The sequence below is a fragment of the Eumetopias jubatus genome, unplaced genomic scaffold, assembly GCF_037043125.1.
Source record: "Eumetopias jubatus isolate StellerSeaLion01/CBP00866 unplaced genomic scaffold, mEumJub1_p1.0 scaffold_16, whole genome shotgun sequence".
Lineage (NCBI taxonomy): Eukaryota > Metazoa > Chordata > Mammalia > Carnivora > Otariidae > Eumetopias > Eumetopias jubatus.
The window spans coordinates 88,342,256-88,367,952 of NW_028274822.1; the positions used below are offsets into that span (position 1 = coordinate 88,342,256).

A 25,697-nucleotide genomic window follows, 5' to 3' on the forward strand; every position below is an offset into this window, starting at 1 on the left:
GCACAGTCTGTTTCCAATGCAGCCTCCTGGCCAAGCACTGAGGCCTCCGCTCGTGCCTCAGCTTCCCAAGCCCTCCCACCTCACAGGGGCCTGCGCCTGGCATGTGCATGGGCCCCTGGTACACAACTTCTCAGTTTGGTTGAGGGGACAGGGGTTTTATCCATCCAGCAGCTCCTCATTCGTCTCCCCAAAATACTCCAGTCCTTCGGCTCTTGTCTTTTAGAAGCCCCAAGCCTGACCTCTTAGCATTCAATTCCTGCCTCTGCTTTCCGAAGCTACCCTGGTCCCTGGTTCCATCTCCCTTCCCAGCAAGGCTCTCCACTGCAGCTGAGCCCCTGCCCTGACGATGGGGGAGTCTGAATCCTGCCTCCACCGTTTGTAAGCTGTGTGGCCTTCAGTAAGTGTCTTAACCTCTCTGAGCCTCTGTTTCCTCAGCTGTGCAATGGGGATGGCCCGGCAATGCTGTTATGAGGGGTAAGAGGAACAGACACACAAAATCCAAGAAGCATTTGCACGGTGTGTGGGATGGAGGATGTGCGCGACAAAATGAAAACCAAAGAGCCATCCACCAGCTTCATATCCCTGCCCTCTGGCCCAGCCTCCAACATCCTCTGGCCTTGTTCTTCCGATACACACAGCCCCATTTCACATAAGGCTGCCCTCACGCTTCGTACTGGGTTGAATAGTGTCCCCCAAAGTTCATGTCCACCCAAACCTCCGAATGTGACCTTATTTGGAAACGGGTTCTCTGGAGATGCGATTAGTTACGATGCAGTCACACTGGACTAGCGTGGGCCCTGTATTCAGTAAAGCTGGGGTCTTGATGGAAAAAGAGGAAACCAGAGACACACGCGGGGGAAACCACGTGAGGACAGAGGCAGGGAGGGAGCGACGCATCTACAAGCCAAGCAACAACGAAGGTTGCCAGGAGCCCCCAGGGGCTGGGGGAGAGGTGCGGGGCAGATGCTCCCTCAGAGCCTCCGGAAAGAACCAACCCTGCCCACACCTTGACCTTGGACTTCTGGCCTCCAGAGTGGAGTGAGGATAAAATTCCTGTTGCTGTGAGCCACCCAGCTTGTGGTCACTGGTCACGGTGGCCCCAGGAAGCCGATCCACGCCTCAGCAGGAAGGGCTTCCTGGGACAGGAGAAGCCCGAGAGGGCCGCGGTGGCCCGTGCCCCAGCATCACGGGACTCACTTCTCCCGGAAGGTCTCCTTCTCCTGCTCACTCCACATGTTCATGACCTGGCGGTCTTTGTACACCTTCATGGGGTCGTCCATGAGCCCGTTCATGTTGATGAACTTGATGCGCTGCTGGTCAGCGTCGTACAGCATCGGCGGGATCACAGCCAGCTGGCGCATCTGCTTCTCCAGGTTCTGGAGGGAAGAGGAAAAGGCGGAAGGCCCGGGTCAGAGGGCTCCCGAGGGCAGCCTGGGGACGGGCTGGGGAGGGCTCCTGCCAGCGGTGCGGGCCCAGACAAGGGCGCACACGTTCTGAGCGAGAGTGGGAAAATGCCGAGCCACAGAGAAAGGGGAGGATGAGTTGAAAATCCTAAGAGCCCAATGCCAGGGGGAGGGAGAATTTAAAGGCAGCCCCAGACAGGTTTATGGTGGACGGGGTTGTAAATTAAATGCGGAGAGCAGCAGTGGCCTTATCTGCAGGGAGAGAGGGAGCAATGCATCTTCCTTTGGAAATTCAAGTGCCATAAAACACGACAGCAAGGGTGTTCAGCCAGCCGGGCGGCCAAACCAGCTCGGGAGACAGGCCCGGTTGTCCAGGTTCCGAGGGCACGCAGGGCAGGGAAAGGGGCCGGTGAGACCGCGGACCCATTTCCTCCCCACCACCATCCCCGGCCCTGGCATCCGCTCCTTCAGGCATGCCCACTTGGGATCTAGCCTGCCCGGCCCCATGCACGGCAGGAGTCAGGCGCACTCGCTCATAATGCATCAAGATGGCTATTAAGAGGCTCTGAGCCACCACTCAGCTGGGCTCATTTCCCCAAATCTCTGCAGCCAGCCCATTACTGGCGATTAATTACCCATCTGAGGAGGCAGGCGAAGGCCCAGCACGGCCAAGGTCAGCTAGTTCAAAAGATCCGCCGCCTGGCCTCCCACAGCCAACCTCTCCTTCGGCATTTGGGATTCCCGGCAGGAGCACGCAGCCCTGAGCCCCAGCTCGGGGAGGACTACCCCCCACCCCGGCCACCGGAGGCCTAAGCCTCCCAGCACTTGGCACTGCCCTCCAGTACCAACACCTCTCCCATTGTCCTCGGCTGCCCCACATGCGTACTAACGGCCGACCACGGGCCTGGTCACAGGCAGAACTCTCCCCTGGCAGGAACCCCTGACCTGCCCTCTCGGGGTCTGTCTTCCTGGGCATGCACCGTGACTGCCGAAAGCTCCCCACAGGGTGGGGGCGACACCTCTCCTCCTGCCCAACCCCTCCTTCCTACCCTCCCAGGGAACCTCCAGTCAGCTGAAGTCTCTGTCCTAAATACCCTTTTCCCACCACCCCACCCAACTGCCACCCCCTCAACAGTCTCGGGAGGCCGGTGGCTACGTGCTCATGTGGCCGGGACCTGGGAAAGGGGGGCCTCTGTCAGGGGGGCTGGGGACTAGGGAATCTGAATCACCTGAGATGCCACTCGCCCCTGGCCATCAGGCAGGACATGCTTGGGAAAAGGCCACCCGCCCCTGTCTTGCTTCCAAGGCAAACTGAACGGGTGTCCACACCCCTGCAGGACGGGCACACAGCCACAGCCCAGCAGGCCAGGAGCTGGACCAAACCCGCAGGTGTGACTGTGGGCAAGGGCTGAGTTCTGCTTTCTGGGGACTGAATGATGTTCAGAATAGGGATGTACCACGTGAAGTTTTTTAAAAAGAAGATCTCTTTTCATGGCCACACAGTCTGAATCACCTGCATCAAAATCATGTGGGTAACTTGGTAAAAATGCAGAGAGTCCTGGGCTCCGCCCTGGACTGGCTAAATCAGAACCTCTGGGGGTAGGGCCTGTGTGGTGGGAGAATCAGCAGCTGGAGCGGTGCTCCGGTGATGCAGGTGTTCACTGCCCACCCCACCCCGTGTGGCAGCCACGAACCAACCAACCACACGTGGCTGTTGAGCACCCACCATGTCCCGGATTGACCAAGGAACTGAACTTTTCGTTTTCTCTCCTTTTAGTTAATTTCGATTTGAACAGCAGCGCTGCCGGCGGATCAAAGCCCCCAGGGAAAACTGGGCAACCCTCCTTTCACGAGCCTCCCTCACGTCTGCTATGGTGTCGGGACCGAGCAGGTCAGAAGCTTGACCTGCGAGACCCAGGACGGACCAGGCTGGCACCGACATGGCCCTCACCCCCCCTGATCGTCTCTGGGCCCCAAGACCACCGCCAGGGTCACCCAGGCGGCACTCTGGTTGTCCGGGCACCCTGGAGGGGCCCAAGGGAACAAAGAGAGTGCACTCGCGCTGGCAGGGCTGGGGGTCCTGCCAGAAGGCCGCCAGCCTGGTGGACGGTCGCTGCGAGGGGACTGTCCATCTGCCCCCAGTCCGGGCACCAAGAAGCTGACCTAGAAAGCACAGTTCTCAGGCACCCCTGCCGCTGGCTTCTGGTGGGGCTCAGCCAATGGGAGGCACTGGGAGAAGGCGGGAGCTGCTAGTGCAGCCGGTATTCCCGGCTTCCTCCCTGCTGGGGCACCAGGTGTGGCCTCCTGGCCGTGTCCTACCAGACGGCCGCGGCCGGGCAACACCCCTTTCTCTGCTGGTCCTTTAGGCTTGGAGACAGGTGACGGCCACTCCCCCGGGGCCTCAATACCCTGCACCGGTTCTGCCCATGCTTCAGGGACAAGCCCTTTGATTTCGACCATCGGGGTGAGTTCTGCTTCCTGCCACGACACTCCCATGGATGGGAGACAGAGGGGAGCGAAGCCGAGGCCACAGTCCAAGCCACGCCCTTACCTCCTGCTCTGAGAGGCCATCGATGATCTCGGACACCTCGTGCTCGCTGCGGGCGGCCGACATGGAAAGCCCACTGCCCCGCTGGCCCACCCTGCTGGAGACCAAAGGGACACAATCAGGACCGGCCCCTGGGCAGCCGGGACTCCAACAGGCACCACAGCACAGACCAAGCCCACAACTTCCCCAGAAGCAGAGTGTGGGCGGCAGGAAGGAAGGTGGACAGGGGCCAGGCTTCTCGTAGCCGCAGGGACTGCCCCAGGCCGCGGGGTCCCGGGGAGGGCATGGAGCCCCCACCCTGACCCAGGAATGCCACAGGGGCTCCGTCCCATTTTCTCTCCTAAGATGCCCCCAAAAGCCCCGCCCCACAGATCCCTGTTGAAATCCCAGCCCCACCTCTCCAGGACCTGTGCCTCAGTTTCCTCCCCTTGTAACAGGGGGATAGCGTGGCCCCCAGCTCCCAGGGCTGGGAGGGGGCATTCAGTGAGGTGCGGACTGTGAGTGTCCAGGAACGCACGGAAGCTCCATCATCACTGCTCACTGCCCGTCACCCTATCCGCGTAACAACACAACCACGGCTATGCATCACCAAGCCCCGACTGTGCCCCGGGCACTCCTACACAGGACCTCACACAGTCCTCGTGACCGCCACGTGAGACCAGCGTCCTGAGCCAGCTCCCAAGCCAGCAGGTGGTCCTCTTGCCTCCGACCCACACCCAGGATCTCAAGCTCAGCTACCTCCAGGGGCCATGCAGGCCACGTAAATGAACGAAGCTGGAAGGTGGCAGCCCGTGGCATGCGGGAAGGACAGCTTGCTCCACCGACACATACTGAAGTTTTCAAATAAGCATCAAGGCCAAGCAGGCTGTGAGTGATTAATCCAAGGACCTCATGCGGCCCCCGGTCGCCAGTAGGAGACCCTGCTGGGCTTTCCGTTTCACACCAGCTACGGCCCTTCTGCTGACCCGGGTCCTCGAGGCATCGTGGAGGAACAGAAGTGTTGGGTGGGGTGAGAGGAAGAAGGCAGCAAGGAAGGGAGGAACTCAGGCCCCAGACCCCGGCTCACCTCTGCATGCGCTCCTGCAGCTCGCGCTGCTTGCGGATCTCAGGAAATTGCTTCTCGTAGTACTCGCGCACCTTGCTCTCCTTGGCCCGCCGCCGGGGGTTGTTCTCGATGCGTTCCACCTTCTTCTCCCAGGCCTCCATGAGCTGGTCATAGCGTTGGCAGAACTTCTGTTCCTGGGGGAGCACAGCACGGGGAGCACCGATTAGCAGTTCATCCTCCATCTGGACGCAGGCCCCTGCCCCCCAACTCTGCGCTCCCAGCCCACTCTGCACGGACGCACACACGGCCACACGGAGACCTGGGCCCCAAGAAAACCCACAGGCGGAATTCCCTAAGGGCCCAGCCGCCTCCTTCCCTGGGAGTTGGGCCACCAGCCTGGCCTCCTTCTAGAAACGTCTCATCCAATGCAACAGCCACCAGCCACCAGCCACATGTAACCAAGTTCAAATCACATTAAGTAACATTTAAAATTCAGACCCTGGTCCCCCCAGACACATTTCTTGTGCTCCATAGCTGCAAGTGGGAAGGGTGATCATGCGGAGTGGACAGCACACACAAAGACCATTTTCATCATGGAAGGAAATTATGTTAGACAGTGAGGCTCTGGGGCATCTGTCAGGTTTAGGGCGGCCCCCTAGAAAGCATCCTCTTTTTCTGAAAAGTTCCTCATTCTGGCCTCAAGCTCAGCCATGTTCCCAGGCCCAGGGAGTCTAGGTGAAGTCCCGAGCAGCTCCCAGGAAGGAGCCTCTATCACCTCTCCTGGACAAGGAAGTCCCTCTCAAGTCTAACCACAGTGTCACCCACTGTTTGTCCCCCACCCAGCCAGGAACATAGCTGCCTGGCTTCCGTAACTCCAAGGTGACCTGGACCTTGAGCAGGTGGGGAGCAATAAGCCGCCCATAAGACCCCAATCTCCCCGTCTCTAACAGCTGTGCTGGACAGATGGCACGGTCTGGGAGTCTCGCCTGAACGCCCTCTTGATGCTTCAGCACAATCAGAAAACCCCTCTCTCGTCCTCGTGATCAGACGCTCCACCCCATCCTGCATTTCAGCCTGACTAAGGCAACCTGTGACCTTGGTCTTCAACAAACACAGCAGGGCAGCAGTCCCCAAGGGGAGGCCGGGCCAGCTTTGACAGGGAGCAGAACCTGACCCCCCGCTCCCAGGGGTCCTACATGTATGTGGGCTGCTCCAAGACCCTGCCAGGGATCAGGACATGGCTCCAGCAGCAGACAACCGCCACACCATTCGTTCGTGGCTCTGTGGTGAGGACAACCCCTCACTACTGGGCATGAGGACTGGGGCAGAGGACATCCAGCCTGTCACTACCACAGCATGGGACCCGTCCCACCCTCACAGCTCCTGCCGGAGAGGCTGTAGTCTGCTGAACAAGAGTAAGAAAATGTGTCAGATGGGAGGGTGGGGAGAAGAGTTCACCAAACCAGCAGAGGAAAATAACGAAGTTACTAGAGAAGACACGCAGGGCCTGTGTCCACTGCACTGGGTGCCTGGGGACAACACACTGCGGGAGGCGACAGCCCTCCCCAAGGAGCACGACTGCTTAGCGGGGTTTCCATGAGGTGGACCCACCGATCAGGGAAAGAAGCAAATCTCCCCCTCACGTTCACACACACACTCACCCTCGAGACACTGGGGCAGAGCTAAGCCTGTGTGTGGGGTGTCGGGAGCAAATCTCTGCAGAGGACGAGGAGCAGGGCCACCGTGCCCCTGCGACCACCGTCTGCATGTCTTATGAGGACATGTCGCCCCCCACCTCTTGCTTGCCCGCAACCAGAGCGCACCCTCGCCAGCCCCACCACCAGCCCCGACACCAGCTGAACGGTCCTGAGTCACGCGCCGGGCACAGAGCAGAGTCCTTCCTGCGGGCAGACTCACCCAAACCCCGCACGGGCCACGACCACCATCCCTGTCGACCAGGTGGGACTCAGAGCCCAGGCAGGTCAGCCCCCTGCCTGGCATCGCTTAGTGCGGGAGCAGGGGCCAGGATCCCCCGGTGGCAGCCGACAGGGACTCTGACGACGTCCAATGCACCTGCTTGCCCCTTGCTGCTGGTGTTTTTGGCGTCATTCCCAAGAGTCCACTGCCAAACCCAAGGTCATGAAGCATCAGCGCTGTGTGTCTCCCTAGGAATGTTATGGTTTCAGTTCTTGCATTTAGGCCTTCAGTGGACTTGGAGTTGGTGTTTGCGTCAGTTCCGGGAGGTGGGGGTCCAGCTGCACTCTGCGTGTGGATACCCGCCGTCCCAGCACCATTTGCTCAGGAGACCAGCCTTTCTCCCTGAGTGGATTCGGATTCGGCCTCTTGTGAAAGATCACCTGGCCACAGGTGTGAGGGCTTATTCCAGGCTCCTCCATTCTGTCCCACGGGTCTCCATGCCGGTCCTTACGCCACCACCACGCTGTTATTACTGTAACTTTGTGATCCATTTTGAAATCAGATGCACATGGTTGTTCTCCTTCCATTCCCCAGGGACCACAGGGCCAGCCTGCAGCTGACGGTTTTGAGTGCCCACTGTATGCCCGGCGTCACCCTGAGCACACCGTGTGCAGCCTCTCACTCAGTGACCCAACGAGGTGGGTGGTAATACCCTCACTGAACAGAGGAGGAAACTGAGGGCAGACGTTAAATGATTTGCCCCCAGACGCCCAGCAGCGCCAAGCTTTGAAACCCTCCTGCCCTGCTGGGAGTGGCATGGTGCAGCTCTGCACTCAGGGAGGCGAGGGGAGACGGGGCTCCCTGAACACTGGGGAAGGCAGTCTCAGGTCAAGGGAAGGGGGGAAGGCGGCTAGTGTTGGAAGGGCAGCTGGAGCCAGAGCTCCGGAGCTCACCTCTCGACCCGCAGGGAGGACATGACTCCCACAGGCACCCTGCAGGCTCAGCCAGACACGGCTCACGGAACCTGCAGAAAGCTCTCCGCATGGGCTGTCCTGAGCGCCAGGGCTCCCAGCCTCCCCCGCCTCGTGTTCATGAGGAGGGTGACAGGCTGCAACTCTCCCCGCCCCCGGCCTACCCAGCGTTCAGGTTGCAGAAGCAAGTCATGGATGCTGGGGCGGGTCCGGGAAAAGCCCCGATGCGGAAAACAGGGAAACTCGGAGGTGCGGGGGATGGAAGAGGGGTGAGCAAATCTTCAGCTGGCTCTAAAAGCATGCAAATGACAAGGTGGGTGGGGACAAGCCAAGGAAAGCGGATAGGCACACTATGCCGAAAATAAGCCAGTGCCCACTGTGGTGGGCTGAAGGGTGACCCCCAGAATCTGTAGATTATTTGACTTTATTTGACAAAACACCTTGAGATGAGGTCGTCCTGGATTAGGGTGAGCTCTGAACCATGTAGTCAGGTGTCCACGTGAGAGAAGAGACAGGGAGATGGTCCTGTGGACACAGAGGCTGAGACCAGAGAGGGACACAGCCACGGCCCAGGGATGCCTGGGGCCCCCAGGGGCTGGGAGAGGCAGAAGAGATCCACCCTAGAGCCTGATGGCAGCACAGTTTTGCCCACACCTTGACTGTGAACTCCTGGCCTCTGGAGCCATCAGAGAATACATTTCTGTTGGCTTCAGCAGCCTGGCTTGTGGTCACTCACAGCAGCCTCAAGAAACAGGGGCACCCACCCTCCACGCTGGGCATACCTCCTGGCTGCCCCATCCCACAAGGCCATCGCTGTCACACAAACCCCCCTTCACCAGGCACCGCCCTCAACCCCTCCCACAGCAATCATGTGCCTCAAAACCCACTACAGCCCACCCCATTTCAAAGAGGAGGAAAAGTGAGGCTCCGGGCGAGACAGCGCTCCCCAGATCACACACAGCAGGCCATGGTGGGTGGGTCGAACCTGAACCCCTGTATTCACAGCACAGCCTTACCACCCCCACCCACACCCCCAAGTCTGGCCTCCCAGGGGGCTGAGCTCAGCTTCCCAGGGAAGGGCAGGGCGGGCTGGGAGGTTCATGTTGGTGCCCCTCTGGGGGCAAAGCCTTGGCTCTCTGGGCAAGGCAGCAGTGCAGGCATTGTGGACAGCTCACTTGTGGTCCCCGGAACCTCTAAGAAGTGGGGCTGCCCAGTCTGAGGGGAGCTGGCTCACAGTGGGGGCAGGGCATAAAGATCTGAGGTCTGGGGGGGCCATCTGGACCAAGACCCCTCCCAATCCTTGCTGAAAACAACGTATCGGGGGCTTTGGGTTCATTACAGAAGAACAACAACAAGACCATTCCAAATGCCCTCCTACTACAGCTTTGGGGTCTCTCTTAAGATGGGCTCAGCCTAGCCTCAGAGACACCCCAAATTTCTTATTAGTCTCCAGTTGCTCTATCTTTAAATAAGCCCACTTTCCGCTCCACCCCCTTAAGGGACCCCCAAGCGATTACATGGATCCTTCTAAAATGTACTTCAGAGTTTCTTCCTCCTGCCCAAAATGAACCCAATCCCCAGACAGGGCAACAGGGAACATGAATGTGGCCGAGGCTGAAGACCACAGGGAATGGCTGTTCGTGCTTCGGTGTGGTGATGACAGAACTTCCTATCCTCTCAGGACATGGGTGCAGAGGCTTTGGGGACAAGAGTCCAGGTGCCTGCACCTACTTCCTACCAGTTGGACGACAACAACATTCATACTTGCACATGCGCACACATGCAACAAAGACGTGTTCGCACTGACCGATTCTACACAGTGGGAATATAGGTGTTCACTGTATTCTGTCAAATTTCCTGTTTGAAGTTTCTCATAACAGACTTCACACTGTTTATTAAGAATACACTTAAAAGAACAAATTAAGAGTCCCACTGCGTTTACAATGAAGTCTGAATGCTCCACCCTGGTTGGAGTCAAGTGTGTCTAGGTGATCTGGCTCCCATGCCATTCACATCGACCGCAACCCCCAGCTCAGGCACAGTACTCCAGACTTGCCTGCTACATTCTACCCTGTCCCACCCAAGCTGGTTCCAACCGCAGGGCCTTTGCATTTGCTGTGCCCTCTGCCTGGTACTCCGGATTTCCACACAGCTAGTCCTTCTTGGTCATTCCCACCTTTGTACCGAGGTTACCACCCAGGACATGCAGGGTGTCCCCTCCACACAGCACTTCTCACTGTGTCTCCTCTGCTCAGCCAGCGTAGCAGGCTCACAGCAGATCCGGCGGTATATTTAACTCAATGAATAAGATGGGACGCCCACTTTCAAGAGCCCCATCCACTCCACCTCTGGTCACCACCCAGTCAATCTAGGGGTCTGAGGAACCTAAGAAAGGAAAGGTGAGAAGCCCACCACTTCTCACCCCCATGAACCTCTGGGGTCCGAATGCCACCTGCCAGCTTCCCAGCTGCCCAGCATCTGCGCCAGAAGTGTCTCCTCTCTTCCGGGACCCAGCTGAGGCCTGGGGCCAGAGCAGGGTGGGTTCAGAGGGACCATGCCCTCAAATGATCCAATCAGAGCTTTGGTGAGATGGTCTGAGAAAGGACAGCTCAGCGCTCTCTCTGGCTCTAGAAGACTCAGATCTGCAGCAGGAACTCAGGTCCCACAGAGAAACCTGTCTGGCAACGTGCTAACATGCAGAGTCAGAAAAAAACTGCATAGAAATGAAGGGAAAACGGGATCAAACCACTCCTGAACTCCACCAAAGGACCTTTTCAGCCACAAATTTCTGTACTGTTTAAGCTCATCAGAGAAAGATCTTCCCTCACAGTGCAAAGAGTACTAACGAGTGACTTCCCCTCCCTGGCTGGGCCCTAACCGCCCGCCCCCCCGCCCCCCACCGCCTGGCGAATCAGTGATGTAAAAGCCACCCTGAACCACAGCTGCACGTGTTCCCTCACACTCTCCGCCTTGGGCCCGCTTCCCAGATGAGAAGCCAGAGCGTGTGGCCTGGCGCAGGGGTCGCACCCGTGACTCGTGATGCAGCCGCTGCCCACTGCAGCAAGCGAGGGGGCCTCGCTGCCTCTGGGTGCGGGAGAACCTCGTCCTAAGGGAGCTCCCCGCAGTCCTGCCGCCAGCACACGGCCCACCCCCAAGCCCCGCACCTCTTCCAACAGACCTCTCTCTTCCTGCCTGCAAAGCCCACGGGTCCTCCGACAAGCAACCCATCTTCTGGGCCAACGTACTGCTTTCTTCCTTTCCAGGCTGGCAAAGGAGCGGCAGAATTCCAGGCCCCAGACCTCCGTGGGCAGCTGAGCCCCAAGCCCCAGCCTCCCCAAAGCACCTGCCATCCCTTCCTGTTTCCCCCGCCGTCCCTGGCCTTTCTCCACAGCCTGGACGCACACCAGAGACAGCTGCAGGCCGGGAGGTCCCGTGGGCACGGCCTGAGGTGGCCCGGACTGCCTGGACTCTCCAGGAAGCCTGGGCCAGGGGAGCAAGCGGGGAGATTCCAGTGATGGCTTACCCATTGTTTCCGAGCGTGGTTCCTCCTCTTGAAGTACAAGATTAACTTCTTCCGCATCGCCTGGTTTCTAGGCGGGAAGAAAACAGCACATGGGGCAGGTCAGTACTACAGGGTTTCAGACAGTCTGTCCTTCACTGAGCTGTTTCCTGAGAGCAAGCCCTAAGTTTGCCCCTTTATTGGATCTCGGGGAGCTGAGAGACGCCCACAGTCCCCCAGAGGGAGCCGTGAACTGCCAATGTGTGTTCTTCCTCTCCCCCAAAAGAGGCACCCCAACCCACATTTAGACTGAGCATGGTGTGCAACAGAGGGGTTCCTGGGGGGATAAGGGTGTCGGTGCTTCCTGCCCTCCCCTTGAGCTGCATCCCCTGCCACACACTCAGGATCCCTTCTGGAAAACTAGCCACAGCGAAACATACACAAGCTTTTAGACCAGAAACGTGGGCCAGAGAGACCAAGACCCTGAGAGCTATGGCCACCCAGAGACAGGTGCACCCCGGGCAGCTCCAACCGAGCAGCACACTCTGGCCTCCAGGTACCCTCGACCTGTGGCAGGCAGAGGTCACCTAAGTAGGGCAGCACAGGTAGGCAGTGGCCAGCAAGGCGACCCCTCAGGAGGCCTCCTTTCCCTCAGACCCTCCCCACGGCCTCCCCACACAAGTGAGTGCTACCGCCAACACCTGGGTGGACCTGGGGGGTGGTCAGGCAGGCCCTGGGAGCCTGGGGAGACCCCAAACTTGCTCACCCCAATCCAGGCATGCAGCGGCACCAGCTTCTCTGGGGAGGGGTGCCCCGGCTTCCTCATATTCCCAGTAGTGTCCAAACCCCACAAAAAGCTTACAAACCGTACCCCATCCAGCCTCCAGGAGGTTCCAGGAGCCACCCAGGACCCCAACCTCAGGAAAAGGACCAGGCCCTAATGGACAGGCAAAGTTCCCCCAACACACGCCTCATGGGGGCTAAAGGGGCTGGAAACAATCCGACATGGGCACCCCATGGAGAGTCACTCTCGGCCTCCAGGCCCCTGCAGACAGACACCACCACCTCAGAGGGCCCTACGGCCAGGGCCAGCTGTCCTCAAGGTCTGCCACCACGCCTCTGTCCCCAGCCGAACAAGCGTCCCCCGACCTCCAGTGATCTCCAGCAGGAAGGTGGCATCCTCACTACCTGCTCTCAAGTCCAAGGACTCTAACAAGCCTGCACAGCCCCTCTTAATTAGGAGGGAAAGGCCACAGTGCAAGTGTGGGCAGCATCCCCTCTCTGGAAACCCCCATGGACCCCAGCAGGGTTCAGAGCCCTGTCCACTCTCTGCCTCCCAACAGGGAAACACCACGCCACTTCCAGGAGGATCTGGGGGGGGCGGGGGCGCGGCGGGAAATCCCTGCTTCCCAGGGTCATTCTGGCCTCGCATTAGCCGGGGCCTCCCCACTGACATCGACCTCCCTGCCGGTCCCCAACAGGGTGAGCACTGGGGTCCTCGGTCACACAGGCTGAGATGAGAACACTTAGTTCCATGATGAGGTGTTTCAGCAACTTCAGAGGGCCTCCCAGCCTCAACATCCTCATCTGAAAAATGCACACAATAACATCATGTTTTCACGTCCTCGGTCACTCAACGGATGTTTACTGAGCACCTACTATGTGCAGGCACTCTTCTAGGCACTGGGGACACGGCCTTGAGCATGGCAGAGTCCCCAGCCCTCACGGAGGTGATGCTTAGAGGGGTCACACAGACAGTAAACAACATAATCCCAGATAATCCTGGATTCAGAAATTTAAATGGTGGTGGGGTAGTAACCAGGCGGGGGAGGGTGTAGCTATTTTAGATGCAGCGGTGCAGAAAAGTCCCTCAGAGAGGGCCCCAGGCAAGATCCGGATCAGCAGTGGAAAGAAGCGGAGGGAAAAGAACTCCAGGCAGAGGACTGCAAGTACAAAGGCCCCAAGGTAGGAACAAACTCCCGAGTCCTTGAAGGACAGACAGAAAGCCCATGTGGCTGGAGAGCACTGGGGAGAGGGGGAGCGGGCAGGAGGGAGGAGAGGAGAGAGGCTGGCAGGGCCAGCTGTACGAGGCCTTGGTTTGGGCCGAGGGAAGGGTCTGGGCTTTGAAAAAGAGGCACAGAGCTGAGAAGGCTGAGAAGCAAGGACAGCCCTGGGCAGTGAGCCCGGGAGCTCTGAGGTCTTGGTTCCTCACATGATTCTCCAACAACAAGAAAGCCATTTCCCTCTGGAGGGGTGGCTGACTCCAGAGCTGGGGCGGGAATACACAAGGACAGCCCAGAGCATCTTCAAGGAAACAAGGGCTAAAAAGAAGAAAAAAAAAAATTAAAAGACCAAAGGTACACAAGTCCCAGCCTGAGCTTCGGCCTGCCGAAGCCGGGAGGATCTGAGCACCGATTCTGACCACAGGAACACCAGCACCAGACTGTAACCCAAAGAACAAAATAAATATCCACGAGTCCACACAGATATAAATAAATGACTGAATAAATAAATAAGGAAGAAGGAGCAAACGTTCCTAACAGAATTCTGATTAATAAGCATATGAGCGAGGCAAGAGACGGAAAAGCACCGCTAGGACTTCTCAGCCTGAACCGCTGCAGAAGATCCATGCGGGAACAGCACAAGACTTGGCCACACTTTGAGGGAAAACAGGACATCTGCATAGCATCGAGGTCTCTTCCCCCAAATAGTCACCCGTCATTTGTGACCTGTGTCCACCCATTCTGTGGTATTGCCTCGGCAGGAGGTGCAGGCTGGATCCTTGACTTGCCCTGAAAGCACCAAACACAGGAGGGCGAGACAGACGCGCACCTGACAGGCCCCGAGGGGAAGGGCAGCTCCTCACCTCTGTGGGGTTCTTCCCTCAAATCCACGCCTGGCCCCTTCATGAGAAAGCACCAGGCAAACCCATATCAAGGGACATTCTACCAAATCCCTCACCACAACTCCTCAAAAGGGTCAGGAGAATCAAGGGAAGATGGAGAAACTGTCACTTGGAGCCCAAGGAGACACAAGGACAAAGTGCAAAATGAGGACCTGCAATCAGATCCCGGACCAGAAAACAGACACGAGTGGAAAAGCCGGGAAAAAAAGTCTCTGGGTTGGCACCCGAGCACTGTCCCACTGTCACTTTCTCAGTCCTGACGAGAGTAGTCTCACTTCTGTAAGATGTTCATATTGGGGGACGCCGGGTGGAGGGTATATAGGAAATTCTCTCTACTGTCTTTGCCACTCTTCTGTAAATCCAGCTTTAAAAAAAAAAAAAGATTTTATTTATTTGGAGAGAAAGAGAGAGCACATGAGCAGAGGGAGAGGCAGAAGGAGAGAGAGAATCTCAAGCAGACTCCTCACTGAGCGTGGAGGCTGACACAGGGCTCGATCTCGTGACCCTGAGACCATGACCTGAGTGGAAATCAAGAGTCAGACGCTTAACTGACTGAGCCACCCAAGGACCCCTAAATCTAGCTATCTTTAAACAAATTTAAAAAACCAAAACAGGTCATCATCTATGCTGAAACCATAGTGAGAACAAATAGTTTACTTTTGAGCTTGCAGGGGGCGTGGTGTATGTTACGCATTGAAATGTGTCTCCCCCCTCGATGCTGGGAGTCCCAACCCCCCATACCTCAGAACACAGCCCGATTTCGAAACCAGGTCTTTACAGAGGTCATCGAGTCAGTATGCAGTCATGAGGGTGGCGTCCTTATAAAAAGGTGAAGTGCGGACTTGGAGGTGGACACACAGAGAGGCAGGAGGACACGAGAAGACAGAGACAGGAGACGGGGGAGTGTCTATAAGCCAAGGGATGCCCAGGAAGCCAGCAAACAGAAGCTGGAAAAGGCATGGAAGGCTCCTCCCCCGGAGAGACCAGGGCCCCAGAACCCCTTCATTCCCGACTGCTGGCCTCCAGAGCTGCGAGAGGCTCAGCCGCTGTGGTTTGCCGCCACTCGGTTTGGGGTAACCTGACCCAGTGGCCCGAGGCAGCGGACGTAGCCGAGGCCAGTGTTTTCCCGCGCGCCCTGGGACAGCCACGGCGTGGGGGCAGAGGTGACTCCTGCAGCCACCTCTTCCCACCGCAGCTCCTGCAGGGCAGGAGTTCTGCCCGGCAGATCTGACTTTCCTTCCAAAGCAAGCACCGTGCCTGGCACCCAGAGGCAGCCACGGACTGCCAAAGAGGACAAATGTCGAGTCGGCAGGTTGCAAATGGGCACAGTCCACTCGGCGGGGCCAGCCCGTGAGAGCGTCGTGTTTGGACTGCCGTGCTTTCTAAAAAATCTCAAGTCCCTGCCAGTGTCGAAAACCAGAAGTGTTGCATAAAAAGCTGAACTTAAAGCCTCTTTTAAAAGATCAGGCAGTCTGGCACAGCCCCTCATGGCCACAGCCTGGGGGCTGAGGCTGGACCACCCCTTTAAAGGACGGTAAGCACACCGTTCGCCATAGGCTCCACCACTCCCTACTACCTCCCACCAGCCCTCCCCACTCTACCTTTCATTCTCGGCCCCGCAGGCATGCATCTGGTCACAATCCCCTAGACATCTGGCTTAGGGTGTCCACTTGTTCCACATTCTTCTGGCAAACATTTTTGGAGTGTTTATTTTGTCCCAAGGAATGTTTTGGTATTGGAGATGCAAATAGCTTACGGCAGACAAATCTTTTCTGCTGTGATTTTTTTTCTGGCAAAAATAGGGAACACAGTCTCTAATAAGAGCCCTCTAGAAGGGCTGACAAGCCAGCAACATGATGGGTTTGCCAGTAGAGGCATTTATAGGGGTACAAAGGACATCTATCATCCCCTGGAGAACTCAGAGTCTATAAAAGCACAACCTGTGAGGAAACAGAGGCCTCATCATCTGGTGCCGGACCCGGGAGGGGACACGAAAATGAGGAGGGAGCAATAAGGGGTTGGAAACTCTGTGGAGGTCCGAGGAGAGTCTGGCCAGGCTCTGGGACCTACAGGGTTCTAAAGCTGAAAAACTTGGGGCAATCAGGGGAGGCTTCCTGGAAGAAGAGAGGTTTAAGCTGAGGCTTAGGAGAAGCAGAGCAATAGGGCGGGCAGAGGGAAATGAGAGCACTGAGTTCTAGGGGAGTGAGGGTGATGGTGGATTTAGAGGGGGTGAGGAGGGGCGCTCAGGGAGAGCCAGACCCCCAATTGCTGGGGAAGATTAAGATGGAGGGAGCCTGCCTGAGCGGGGCTCTGAACACCTTGAGAAGAGCCTGTCTGACAGGGTAGCTGATGGTCTGAAACCTGCTTACTGGCAAGCAAAATGACTTGCCCAAGGCCACCAGGCTAGCAAGGGGCAGAGCCCCGACTGGAGACCCAGGACAGGTAACAGGGTGGGTGTGCAGATCCGGTTGGCCTAGGAGTTTGGCTGGATGACCCTAGCAAAGTTACTTAACGTCTCTGAACCTCCAGAGCAAGACCACAAAAACCTGTCATAGCAACCTGGGGGTCCCAGGTGCCCTTTCCACCTGCACAGCTCCAGGGCTGACGGCTCCAGTCAGCCAACCCCCAAGTGAGGCAGTAGGAGGGAAGAAATCGGACATCAAGACAAGACAAGCGGGGAACGGCGAGAACCCCAGGAACCAGCAGGCTTCCAGGCCCTGGGAAGATAAGAGGAACAAGGCCAGTGCCTGGGTTGTAACCCCAGAGGAGGGCGTACAGGGAATGGCTTGGCCACGGCAGAGCACACAGGAGCAGGAACCGTCCCTGGGCACCAACCCCAGAGCCATTCAGGGAATGGCAGGGGGCGCTTCTCGAAGGCGCTGAATTCCCTGGAGAGCTCTCCTGGCAGGTCCCTCCACGGAGTGCCCACTTAGTCCCACTGGGGTGGCCCTGGCCCCTTCCCTTGCTTCTCAGAGCCTGGGACCTGGCGCTGAGATCCCGCGGCAAGCGCCCTGCAGAGCCCGGGCAGCCGCCCCCACACCTCCCCAGGACGCAGGTGGTGGAGGGAGAGCAGCAGAGGTGGGTACAGGTGACTCCGACACGTCTGAAATTGCCGGCGCAGCAGGAAGTCAAGCGTGAAATTAACTTTAACTGTGCAGCCCCAGCGTGCGCACACGGGGAAATTAAAGTGACAGGGCAAGGTCCTTGGGGAGGGGATAACCTCCCACCTGGCCCAATGACAGCAGCAGGAGGGAGGGGGACAGAATGGGCTGCAGGGATGGGGGGGCACCCTGGTGGGAGGGTGCCCCGCCCCCACCCAGCCCGATCTCTCACTGTCCTTCTCAAGCTGTCACCAGATCACAGAACATCAGGTCCCATCCACTCCTGTGTCCCCAGGGCCCAGAACAGAGCCTAGCACACAGTGAGCGCTCAATAAATGTTTGTTGGATAAACAAAGGACAGGAATACACAGATAAAACAGTAAGAAAAAGAAAAATCACAGAAGGCTTCCCACATGCCGGACACTGAGCTCGGCACGGCAGGGACAGTAACTCGCGGAATCCTCGGCAACCCTCACAGATGGAAACCAAGGCACTGAGCGTTAAGTGGCGAGCCACAGGGCCAGATGCTGATGGCCCTCAAGTGGCCCCTCATCACCAGCATCACTCGCATTTCACGGCCCCCACAGTTGCCCACGCCCCCGACCTTTGCAGCCAAGGGACTTCCCTGCCCCTGCCCCTCCGCACCACAGCCCTGGCCGCTCCCACAGCACCCGGGCCTGCCACCGCTTGCCTGGATGGCTATGGCTCCCTCCACCAGGGTCTCCTGACCCCCAGTCCTTTCTCTCTGCAGCCGCCAGAGTGAGCTTTGAAAGCAAAAACTCAACACATCACTTCTCGACATAAACCTCATCACTGGCCTCCCTTCACACATAAATAACATGACCCCAACTCCTCATCAGCCCTGGGTGATCTGCCTGGCACCTTCTCTCCCTCACCTACCCCGCGGGCCATGCTGGCCTTCTCTAGGATCTCACCAGGTCAGTCCGGCCCCAGGGCTTTTGCACTGCCTACTCCCCTTGCCAGGGAGGCCCACACGCCAGCTGCCGCTCGGCCCCCAAGGGTCCCCCCTGCTGTCAGGTCCGGCCCAGATCCCCTGGCTAAAGCCACCGTCCTTTTCTTTCCCAAAGTACCTACCACCTACCATCTGCATAGTATTCTTTTTTTTTTTTTTTTTTGAGAGAGAGAGAGAGAGAGAGTGCAAGCTGAGAGGGGGAGAGAAAGAGAGAGAATCTTAAGCAAGCTCCACGCCCAGCACGGGGCCTGACTTGGGGCTCGATCTCATGACCCTGAGATCACAACTTGAGCTGAAATCAAGAGTCGGACGCTTAAGCGACTGAGCCACCCAGGCGCCCCTGCATCGCGTTCTTTAAAGTGAATGCACTAATTTACGGATGATCTCACTGAAATTAAAAACACAGAGGTCATTAGGATTTTCATGGAAAACTAGGAACAAAATCAAAATTCTAAGGATAGATCAGTTCAAATAATCTGCTCACAGATACATTTTTCTAACAAAATTCACCACTTACGTAAGATATCTTAAAATTATTCATCTCTACGTTTTAAACTTAAACGTGTCCATCTGTGATTTGGTTTTGGAACACATTTCACCAGGCAGTCACCTACTTAGCCAGAATGTACTCTAGGAGACCAGAGCCATTCTCTGATGAAGACGGGGGTGCACTGGTTTCAGGGAGTTTATGGCTTTATTCAACGTAAACAGAAACATAGCAGCGTCTTAACTGCTGATATTATTCGTATGGATACCTTTTTCCTTTCTTGTTTGGATTTTACGGCTGTTTTTATAAAAGAAAATCACCCACATTATTCAGCTTCAAGTATTACTCATTTTTTAGTGAACAACTCGTGCGAGATTTCAGTACAATGACATTACTACAGAAATTGTTATACCAAAAGGGAACACACGACTAGGTGTATCAAAGCACAGAGAGCTTAAGATAGCTGTGTGAGCACAGCGCTTCTCATCATCTTGTTTATTTAACGCACTTCCTGTCTCCACTGCTAGACAGAGCTTGATGAAAGCACGGGCCTTTGGTTTGCTCACAGCTGAATCCCCAGGTCCTAGAAGAGGCGCTGGCACATATTAGGTGTTCAGTATACGTGTGCTGAGCAAACGAATGAAGGAATGAATGAGCGCTTCCGGCAGCCCAGCTCAGATGAAAACACCCTACCACCAAGCCCCAAACCAGCTGCTGCGGCCCTAAGAAGCCCCCCTTGCCCTCACCCACCCCTATCTGGGGCTTGCTCCCTCACTTCTAGCCGTGACCCCGGGGAAGGCAGGTCCCAGAAAGCTCAGAAGGGACTGAGGCGGCCTGACTGGAACATTAACCAGGATGAGTCAAGGAGGATTTGGTGCCTGGGCAGTGGACACACCCCCAAGGCCACACACGGGCACAGGCCACAGCAGACACAGAATCCTAGCACTATCCCAGGGCACCCCTCCCCCAACACACAGGCCACTCTGCAGCCCCTGCCAGCCGTGGGCAGGGAGTGACTCGCCAGCAGTGCAGGTAAGGCATCCTCAGCAGGTGCTCCTGAGCCTAAATGGGCCAAGGACCTCACCGGCAACAAGAGCTTTTCTAGGTTGCTCTGTCAGTCACTGGGAGCTGCAAGGGGGTGGCCGTTTTGGTCACCAGAGCTGGGCCAGTCATGCAAGTCCAGAAACTACAAAAGAAAAGACTTCGCCTGTCAACTAGACCAACACCAGTAGGTATTTAAAAGCTACTGGGAAGTCTGCATGCCTCCAGGGATGGAGAGCTCACCTCTGCAATGTACACCCTGTGAATCCACCCCAGGGAAGCTTGGACAATCAGACCAGGCTGGACTGCCCACTAGACAAGCTAAGTATTGCTCTCTGAGGTCACACAAAAATGCCTGCACCCTCTCCCAATGATGTACCTTGAACAGTTCAAACACATCCCAAAGGGTCTGCCTATAACCTAACACCACCCAGTGCCCACAGCCACATGTTCCTCTCGGGGCAAGGTCTGTAGCTCCCTTTACCTTTTGTATTCCTGGATAACAACATGAGGTACTATCCCCTCCTCAGCCAAGAAGACTATGCTCCCATTAATGCATCCTTCCCCCCTCCCCCAAAGCCAACGCTCTTCAGGCAGCCACATCTCTAGCGCTTCTCTCCCAGCTCGAAGGCATGGAGCCACCAGCCTCCAGCGCAATCCTCTTGCCCCATTATGCCAGCTCGGCCCACACCAACTACACGTGGCACTGAATTGGTATTTCTTCACTCCTAGCCACCATCTGGGAAAAGACCCCATCATTGGGATATACCGTACCAGCCATTCCCAAAGCCTCCTGGCCTGGATTAGTGCTCACAGCTGCTCCACACTGGGCTATGCCACAGAGGGACCCCCCTGAGTGGAGTGTGGGACCCTCCCAAGTACGCTTACATCAGAGCCCAAACCCCAGGCCCCACCTGTCCCAGGGGCGCCCCCCATCACCTTGAGCTCACTTTCCACCCAAACAGCTTCTGCCTGCTCCAGTGGGATGAGGCTTCGCAGCCCTCCACCTCAGTGCCTCCAGCGCTGGGCATGCGTGTCCTCGCCCGCCCCCCCCAGCTGAGGGTCTGTGTCCCAGGGCTTCATGGGACTGCTCCTCCGCTCCTCCGTGCCCCAGGCCTACTCTGACCCCAACCTCAGCCTTACCTGGCCCAGAATTCTTGCCCCAACTCCCCCTCCTTCCCCTTCCTCTGGCACCTGGCCCTGCCTGGGAGCCCTTTTGGGAACTGAGAACCCACATCCCAGCCCCGATCTCTGAGGCCGGACAGCCTGTCCCGCCAGGCCACACGTCTGCACAGCTGCCCACAAGTACTCACATTTTGATGTTCTCATGATACTGCCTGGTGTCGGAGGGCTGGTTGTACAATGGCTGCAGAGGAAGAGAGAGGAAAGCACTTCAGAGCCAGGCCTGGAGGCCGCTCTGCAGTCCCGGGCAACCTCAGCCCCAGCGCCCCAGCGCCCCAGGCCCTGGCTCCAGGGAGCGGTGCGCTAGGTTGGGAAGCGGCCGCCGGCAGGCATGAAACAGAACACGGGGACCCAGCCTGCAGCCCCAGCCAGGAACGGGCTGTAACCCTCTGGGCACAGCTGTAGGTGCCCTGACCACCCCCCCCCCCCACACTAAGCGACCACGGCTCCTGTGCAGGGCACCAGGCAGGGCAGGCCTGAGCGTCCACGGTGTCTGAGTGCAGCAGTGGTCTCAACATGGAGAGATGCTCAACTTCTCGACGTCCAAACCACCGTGAGACGCCACGCAGCCCTCACTGCCTGGCAGAAGGAAAGGGCCCAAAGCTGCCACGAGTCTGTGAGGGTGACGGGGGGATGGGAAGGCTCACGACAGCAGGGGACCCATAGCTGGGTGCACATGCGAGCAGCAACAAAACACCTGTCAAGGAACGAAGTCATGTATGCCCTATGGCCCCTGGCCCTCCTGCAGCTGCCCGAGAATGTTCGGGCACCGTGTCCCACCAAGAGAGGACACCGCCCTGCCCAGACGGCACGGCTCCTAACAGTGATACATCAGAAGCAAACTAAATGTCCCCCACCAGAAGGAAGAAGAGGCATAAAAGGGCTGGTGGGCAGCAGAAATCGCACAGAGCCGCCAGGAGGACCCCCGGGCCTACGTTCGGCAGCCAGTGTGTGAGGAGAAGGGCAGCGGCTGCAGCCGGCCGCCGTGCACCTCCCGCCCAGGCTCTGCCACTCTCCAGCCACGTGTGTCTCGGTGAGTCACATAAACCACCTCGGCCCCAGGGGCTCATCTGTAGACGAGGTTAAACTCAGAGTTGTTGTGAAGATCAAATGAGGTAGTGCACACAGAGCGCTCAGCCCAGCACCTGGCGGATGGAAATGCCCCAGAGTGTCCGTGCCTTTACTGTCACCATCAGGACGCAATGATGCACTAACGACCCCAATTTTTTCTGCCTCCCGTAGCCAGCCATGCCCTGGCTTTGGCCAACAGAACGCCTACAAACTTAATGAAAGCAGAGGCTTGAAAATGCACGTCTGCAATTCTGCTTCGTCTCTTGTTCGCCTGGCCTGGCGTGCTGAAGGCCAAGCGGACACCGGAGTACAGGAGCGCCATCCCAGCCAAGGCTGAGCGGGGACGACCAGCCGACCACCCAGCTGAGCACAGAATCAACAGAAATGCTCAGCTGGCTTCTACACTCATGGGAAACAGGAAACGGCGCTTATTTCAAGCCACGAAATTTGGGGCTGGTTACGGAGCAGTGGCTGATACGATTATCATTCCCATTTCATGGAGGAGAAAATCAAGTCCCTGAGAGGTTAAAATACGTGCCCACCGCTGGTAGGAGATGAGCTACAACTAGACTTCCTGTCTCAACTTTGGCCCTGGAGGCAGAGGTCCGCTCTCTGTCCCTGCCTGCGCCCTCTCTGGGCGTGCGCGCGCGCGCGCGTGTGTGCGTGATCCTCTCCCTTGCCTTGCCACCCCCACACACACCCACACACGCAGCAGGAGCCTCCCAGGGCAGCCATGGATGACTGGGGCAGAAGAACCAGGTACAGAATGTGAGGGGTCACACACGACAGGTACAGCCTCGGGACAGGGCCCCAGAGCGCAATGAAAAGGGCACATAAGTCTCCGCCCTAGTACTTCTCCCTGGGCGTGGGGCTGGATACACGTGACACCCACAAACATCCTGATAATCCCGGCCAACGGGGACCACCCACGAGCAGCAAGGCCACAGGGCCCAACCCACTCTGCCCCCAGCAGCAGGCCTCTTGCCCTCCGTAGGCAGGGCGGGGTCCTCGAGGAGGGGCCTCCACTGCCCTGGGCAGTCACCGGCCTAAGGATGAGGCAGGCATGGGAGGTAGCCTTGTGGGTGACAACGGCACCTCTCTCCCGGTGTCCCTCAGATTCTCTCCATGACAATTCACCACTGGGCTCGGCCAATTCCAGACTCCAAGCTCAGCTATCCCCCCCAGGGACAGAGATGTCACCCCACGGCTGATATGGGCCATCTCTCCCCACACTGGCTCAGGCTGCCCTTTCAAGGTGCTCAGCTGGAAGCAGGGAGGTTTGAACCCCACTCTGGGTTTGAGCAGGAGGGCCACGACAGAGCCCACAATGAGACTCCCTGCAGACTTTCTCCGCTGAGTGGGGGGCAAGGCATTACTGCAGAAGGCCGACAGCACTCACCTAAGAACAGCAAGGGGCCCCACAAAGACTCCCCGGGCCAAATTCCAAAGCATTAAACATGCGTGTTTAACCCCGGGTGACTGCATTAGGTCCTTCGTGTTTCCACATGCCCATAAAACACAGGCCAGGTGGGAGGGGGCTTGGCCCAAAGGTTCGGATTCCAGGAATGAACAGATGCCCCGATTTAAGAGATGGCGCCTCCCTCACTGGCTGTGTGACCTCGGACACGTGTGGGCCACCCTCTGGGCTTCTCATTTGGAAAATGGGCATAGAGCAAGTAGGAACTCCCTCACAGGGCTTTCGAGGAGCCCAGGAAATGTCAGACTTGGTGACTGACTTGTGTTGTTTTGGTTTTAAGATGGCAAACAGCAGTGCCTCCACGGCCTGGGGAGGTCAGGAGGGCCTAAAGGACCACATACGGAGACCCTAGGAGTGAGTGATGGACAGGGAGTAGGGACTATCTCTACATAATGGGATGACCAGAAAAGGGGAGGTGGGCTTCTGAGAGCGTGGTTGCAGTCAGCCTGTGACTTGCCAAACCCACCTTCACCTGTGGCCACTGCCCTGCTAGGTAAGGTGGGGACAGAGCAGCCTGGCCCTCTCAAGCGGGTATCAACAGTGGACCCTCCAGTAAGAGGCACGGAAGAACCCAGAGAACACTGTGAGGCTCGCTGCCTCTAACCACAGGGGCTGTCCCCCAAGGAGGCACTCAGTGAGCACTCTTTGAGGTAAACTGAGTCCTGGGGAAGGGAAGGAAGCGTCTGGGCCCAGAGCAACGGGGGAGACTGTTTGTTACCATGGTGACAGGCCCCCAGGGCAGCCCCTCTGGAAGGCCCGGGTGGGATGGAGGTCAGAGGGGCCATGGCCCATCCTTGGCAGGTACACTGCTGAGGGGAAGGCAGGGCCCGAGAGTCTCCCTAACACCGCTCCTGGCCACCTGCAGGGGCTGCTGCACGTGGCCAGGCAAGGCTTCCCTGTGTCTCAGGAGACAAGCCCCAACATGGCAGCCCCGAGGTGACCTTGACCTCACTCACAGCGACAGTGGCTTTCCTCTGCCCCTCCCGACCTCAGAGGCTCCAGCCCCCGTCAGGGGGACACAACGCCCGAGAGGAAAGCTCCCTCCCACAGGCGGAAGGCTAAGGTACCAGTGGGAAGGCCCACCCTCCTGGCTGGGGGCCCTGGCCTCGCCTCTCGCCCTCCCCGCGCATCCATCTCCTCCTTTTAAAGATGGGGGCGCAGCCCGAACAATCCGGAGGGCAGACACGGAGCGCAAAGCGGGGGACGTGCAAGGCTGCAAATGCAAAGCTGAAAAGCAGAAATGACAAGGAAAGCAGAGCCGGTCTCCGGGAGAAGGAAGGGGGGTCCCCTCCGGGCCTGACTTCAGCCAGCGGGGAGGGTGGCCGAGAGCAGCCAGCAACCCCAGGTGGACTGAGCTGCTAAGAAATGAAGTGTCAGCCCCGGCCCTCAACCCTCTGGTGACACCACGTTCTTAAAATAGCACCTCTGAACAGGAAGGAAACCGATGACTCAAAGCCGCGGGGAGAGGGGGGTGGGGGCTGCAGCGGCCCACACCCTCCCTCCAGCGCCCCTCCTCCAGGCCAGGCCTCGGATCCCCGATCCCTGATCCCCGTGGGGGCCGGGGATGGAGGGGAGGCGCACACACAGCCCAGCCCATGCTATTCTGCTTTCCAATGCAAATTTCCCCTGGGCCCTGGCTGTCCTCCCAGCGAGGTCAGAGAGCACCCATCTCTGTCCCCGAGGCCCAGCAGCCTCTCCCTAGGCTAAGCGCTCCCTGGCTGCAGATGACAGAGACCACGGGGGAAGTGCATTCCCCGATGGTGTGGCCCAGGGACTGGAGATGCAGGATCAGCAGCACCAGGCCCTCCATGAAGGAGGCTGTGCACAGGGTACACCTCCGAGCTGCCTCTCCTTGGAGGACATCTCTGGCCACTGGGGCCTTTTAGTGACCAAGACCAAGGGCAGACCCTGGCTGACCCAACCCCACAAGCTCAGCACACCTCCCCACCTCATTCCTTGCCGTGCGACCCTAGACAAGGCACTGCCCTCTCCAAGCTTCTCTAGAAAATGGACAGTGACTCCTCCACGAAGCCAGACACGAAGCAGGTGCCCTGTCATTGTGAGTCCCCTCCACAGC

General features: G+C 57.9%; 1 protein-coding gene across 12 annotated transcripts in view; it reads right to left on the minus strand.

Annotated features, from left to right (window-relative positions):
• Window positions 1-25,697, minus strand: part of NCOR2 (nuclear receptor corepressor 2) — a 182,412-nt gene that overhangs the window by 87,944 nt on the left and 68,771 nt on the right. For 9 of the 12 annotated variants that reach the window (XM_088019534.1, XM_088019532.1, XM_088019533.1 and 6 more), the window contains exons 8-12: window positions 21,204-21,256; window positions 11,408-11,474; window positions 5,018-5,190; window positions 3,955-4,048; window positions 1,198-1,376 (exon numbers count right to left, since the gene is read on the minus strand). In XM_088019534.1, coding sequence (XP_087875660.1) covers window positions 1,198-1,376; window positions 3,955-4,048; window positions 5,018-5,190; window positions 11,408-11,474; window positions 21,204-21,256 — 566 coding nt within the window. The remainder of the gene's footprint in view (window positions 1-1,197; window positions 1,377-3,954; window positions 4,049-5,017; window positions 5,191-11,407; window positions 11,475-21,203; window positions 21,257-25,697) is intronic. The other 3 variants (XM_028092423.2, XM_028092422.2, XM_088019535.1) reach the window with 1 other exon arrangement.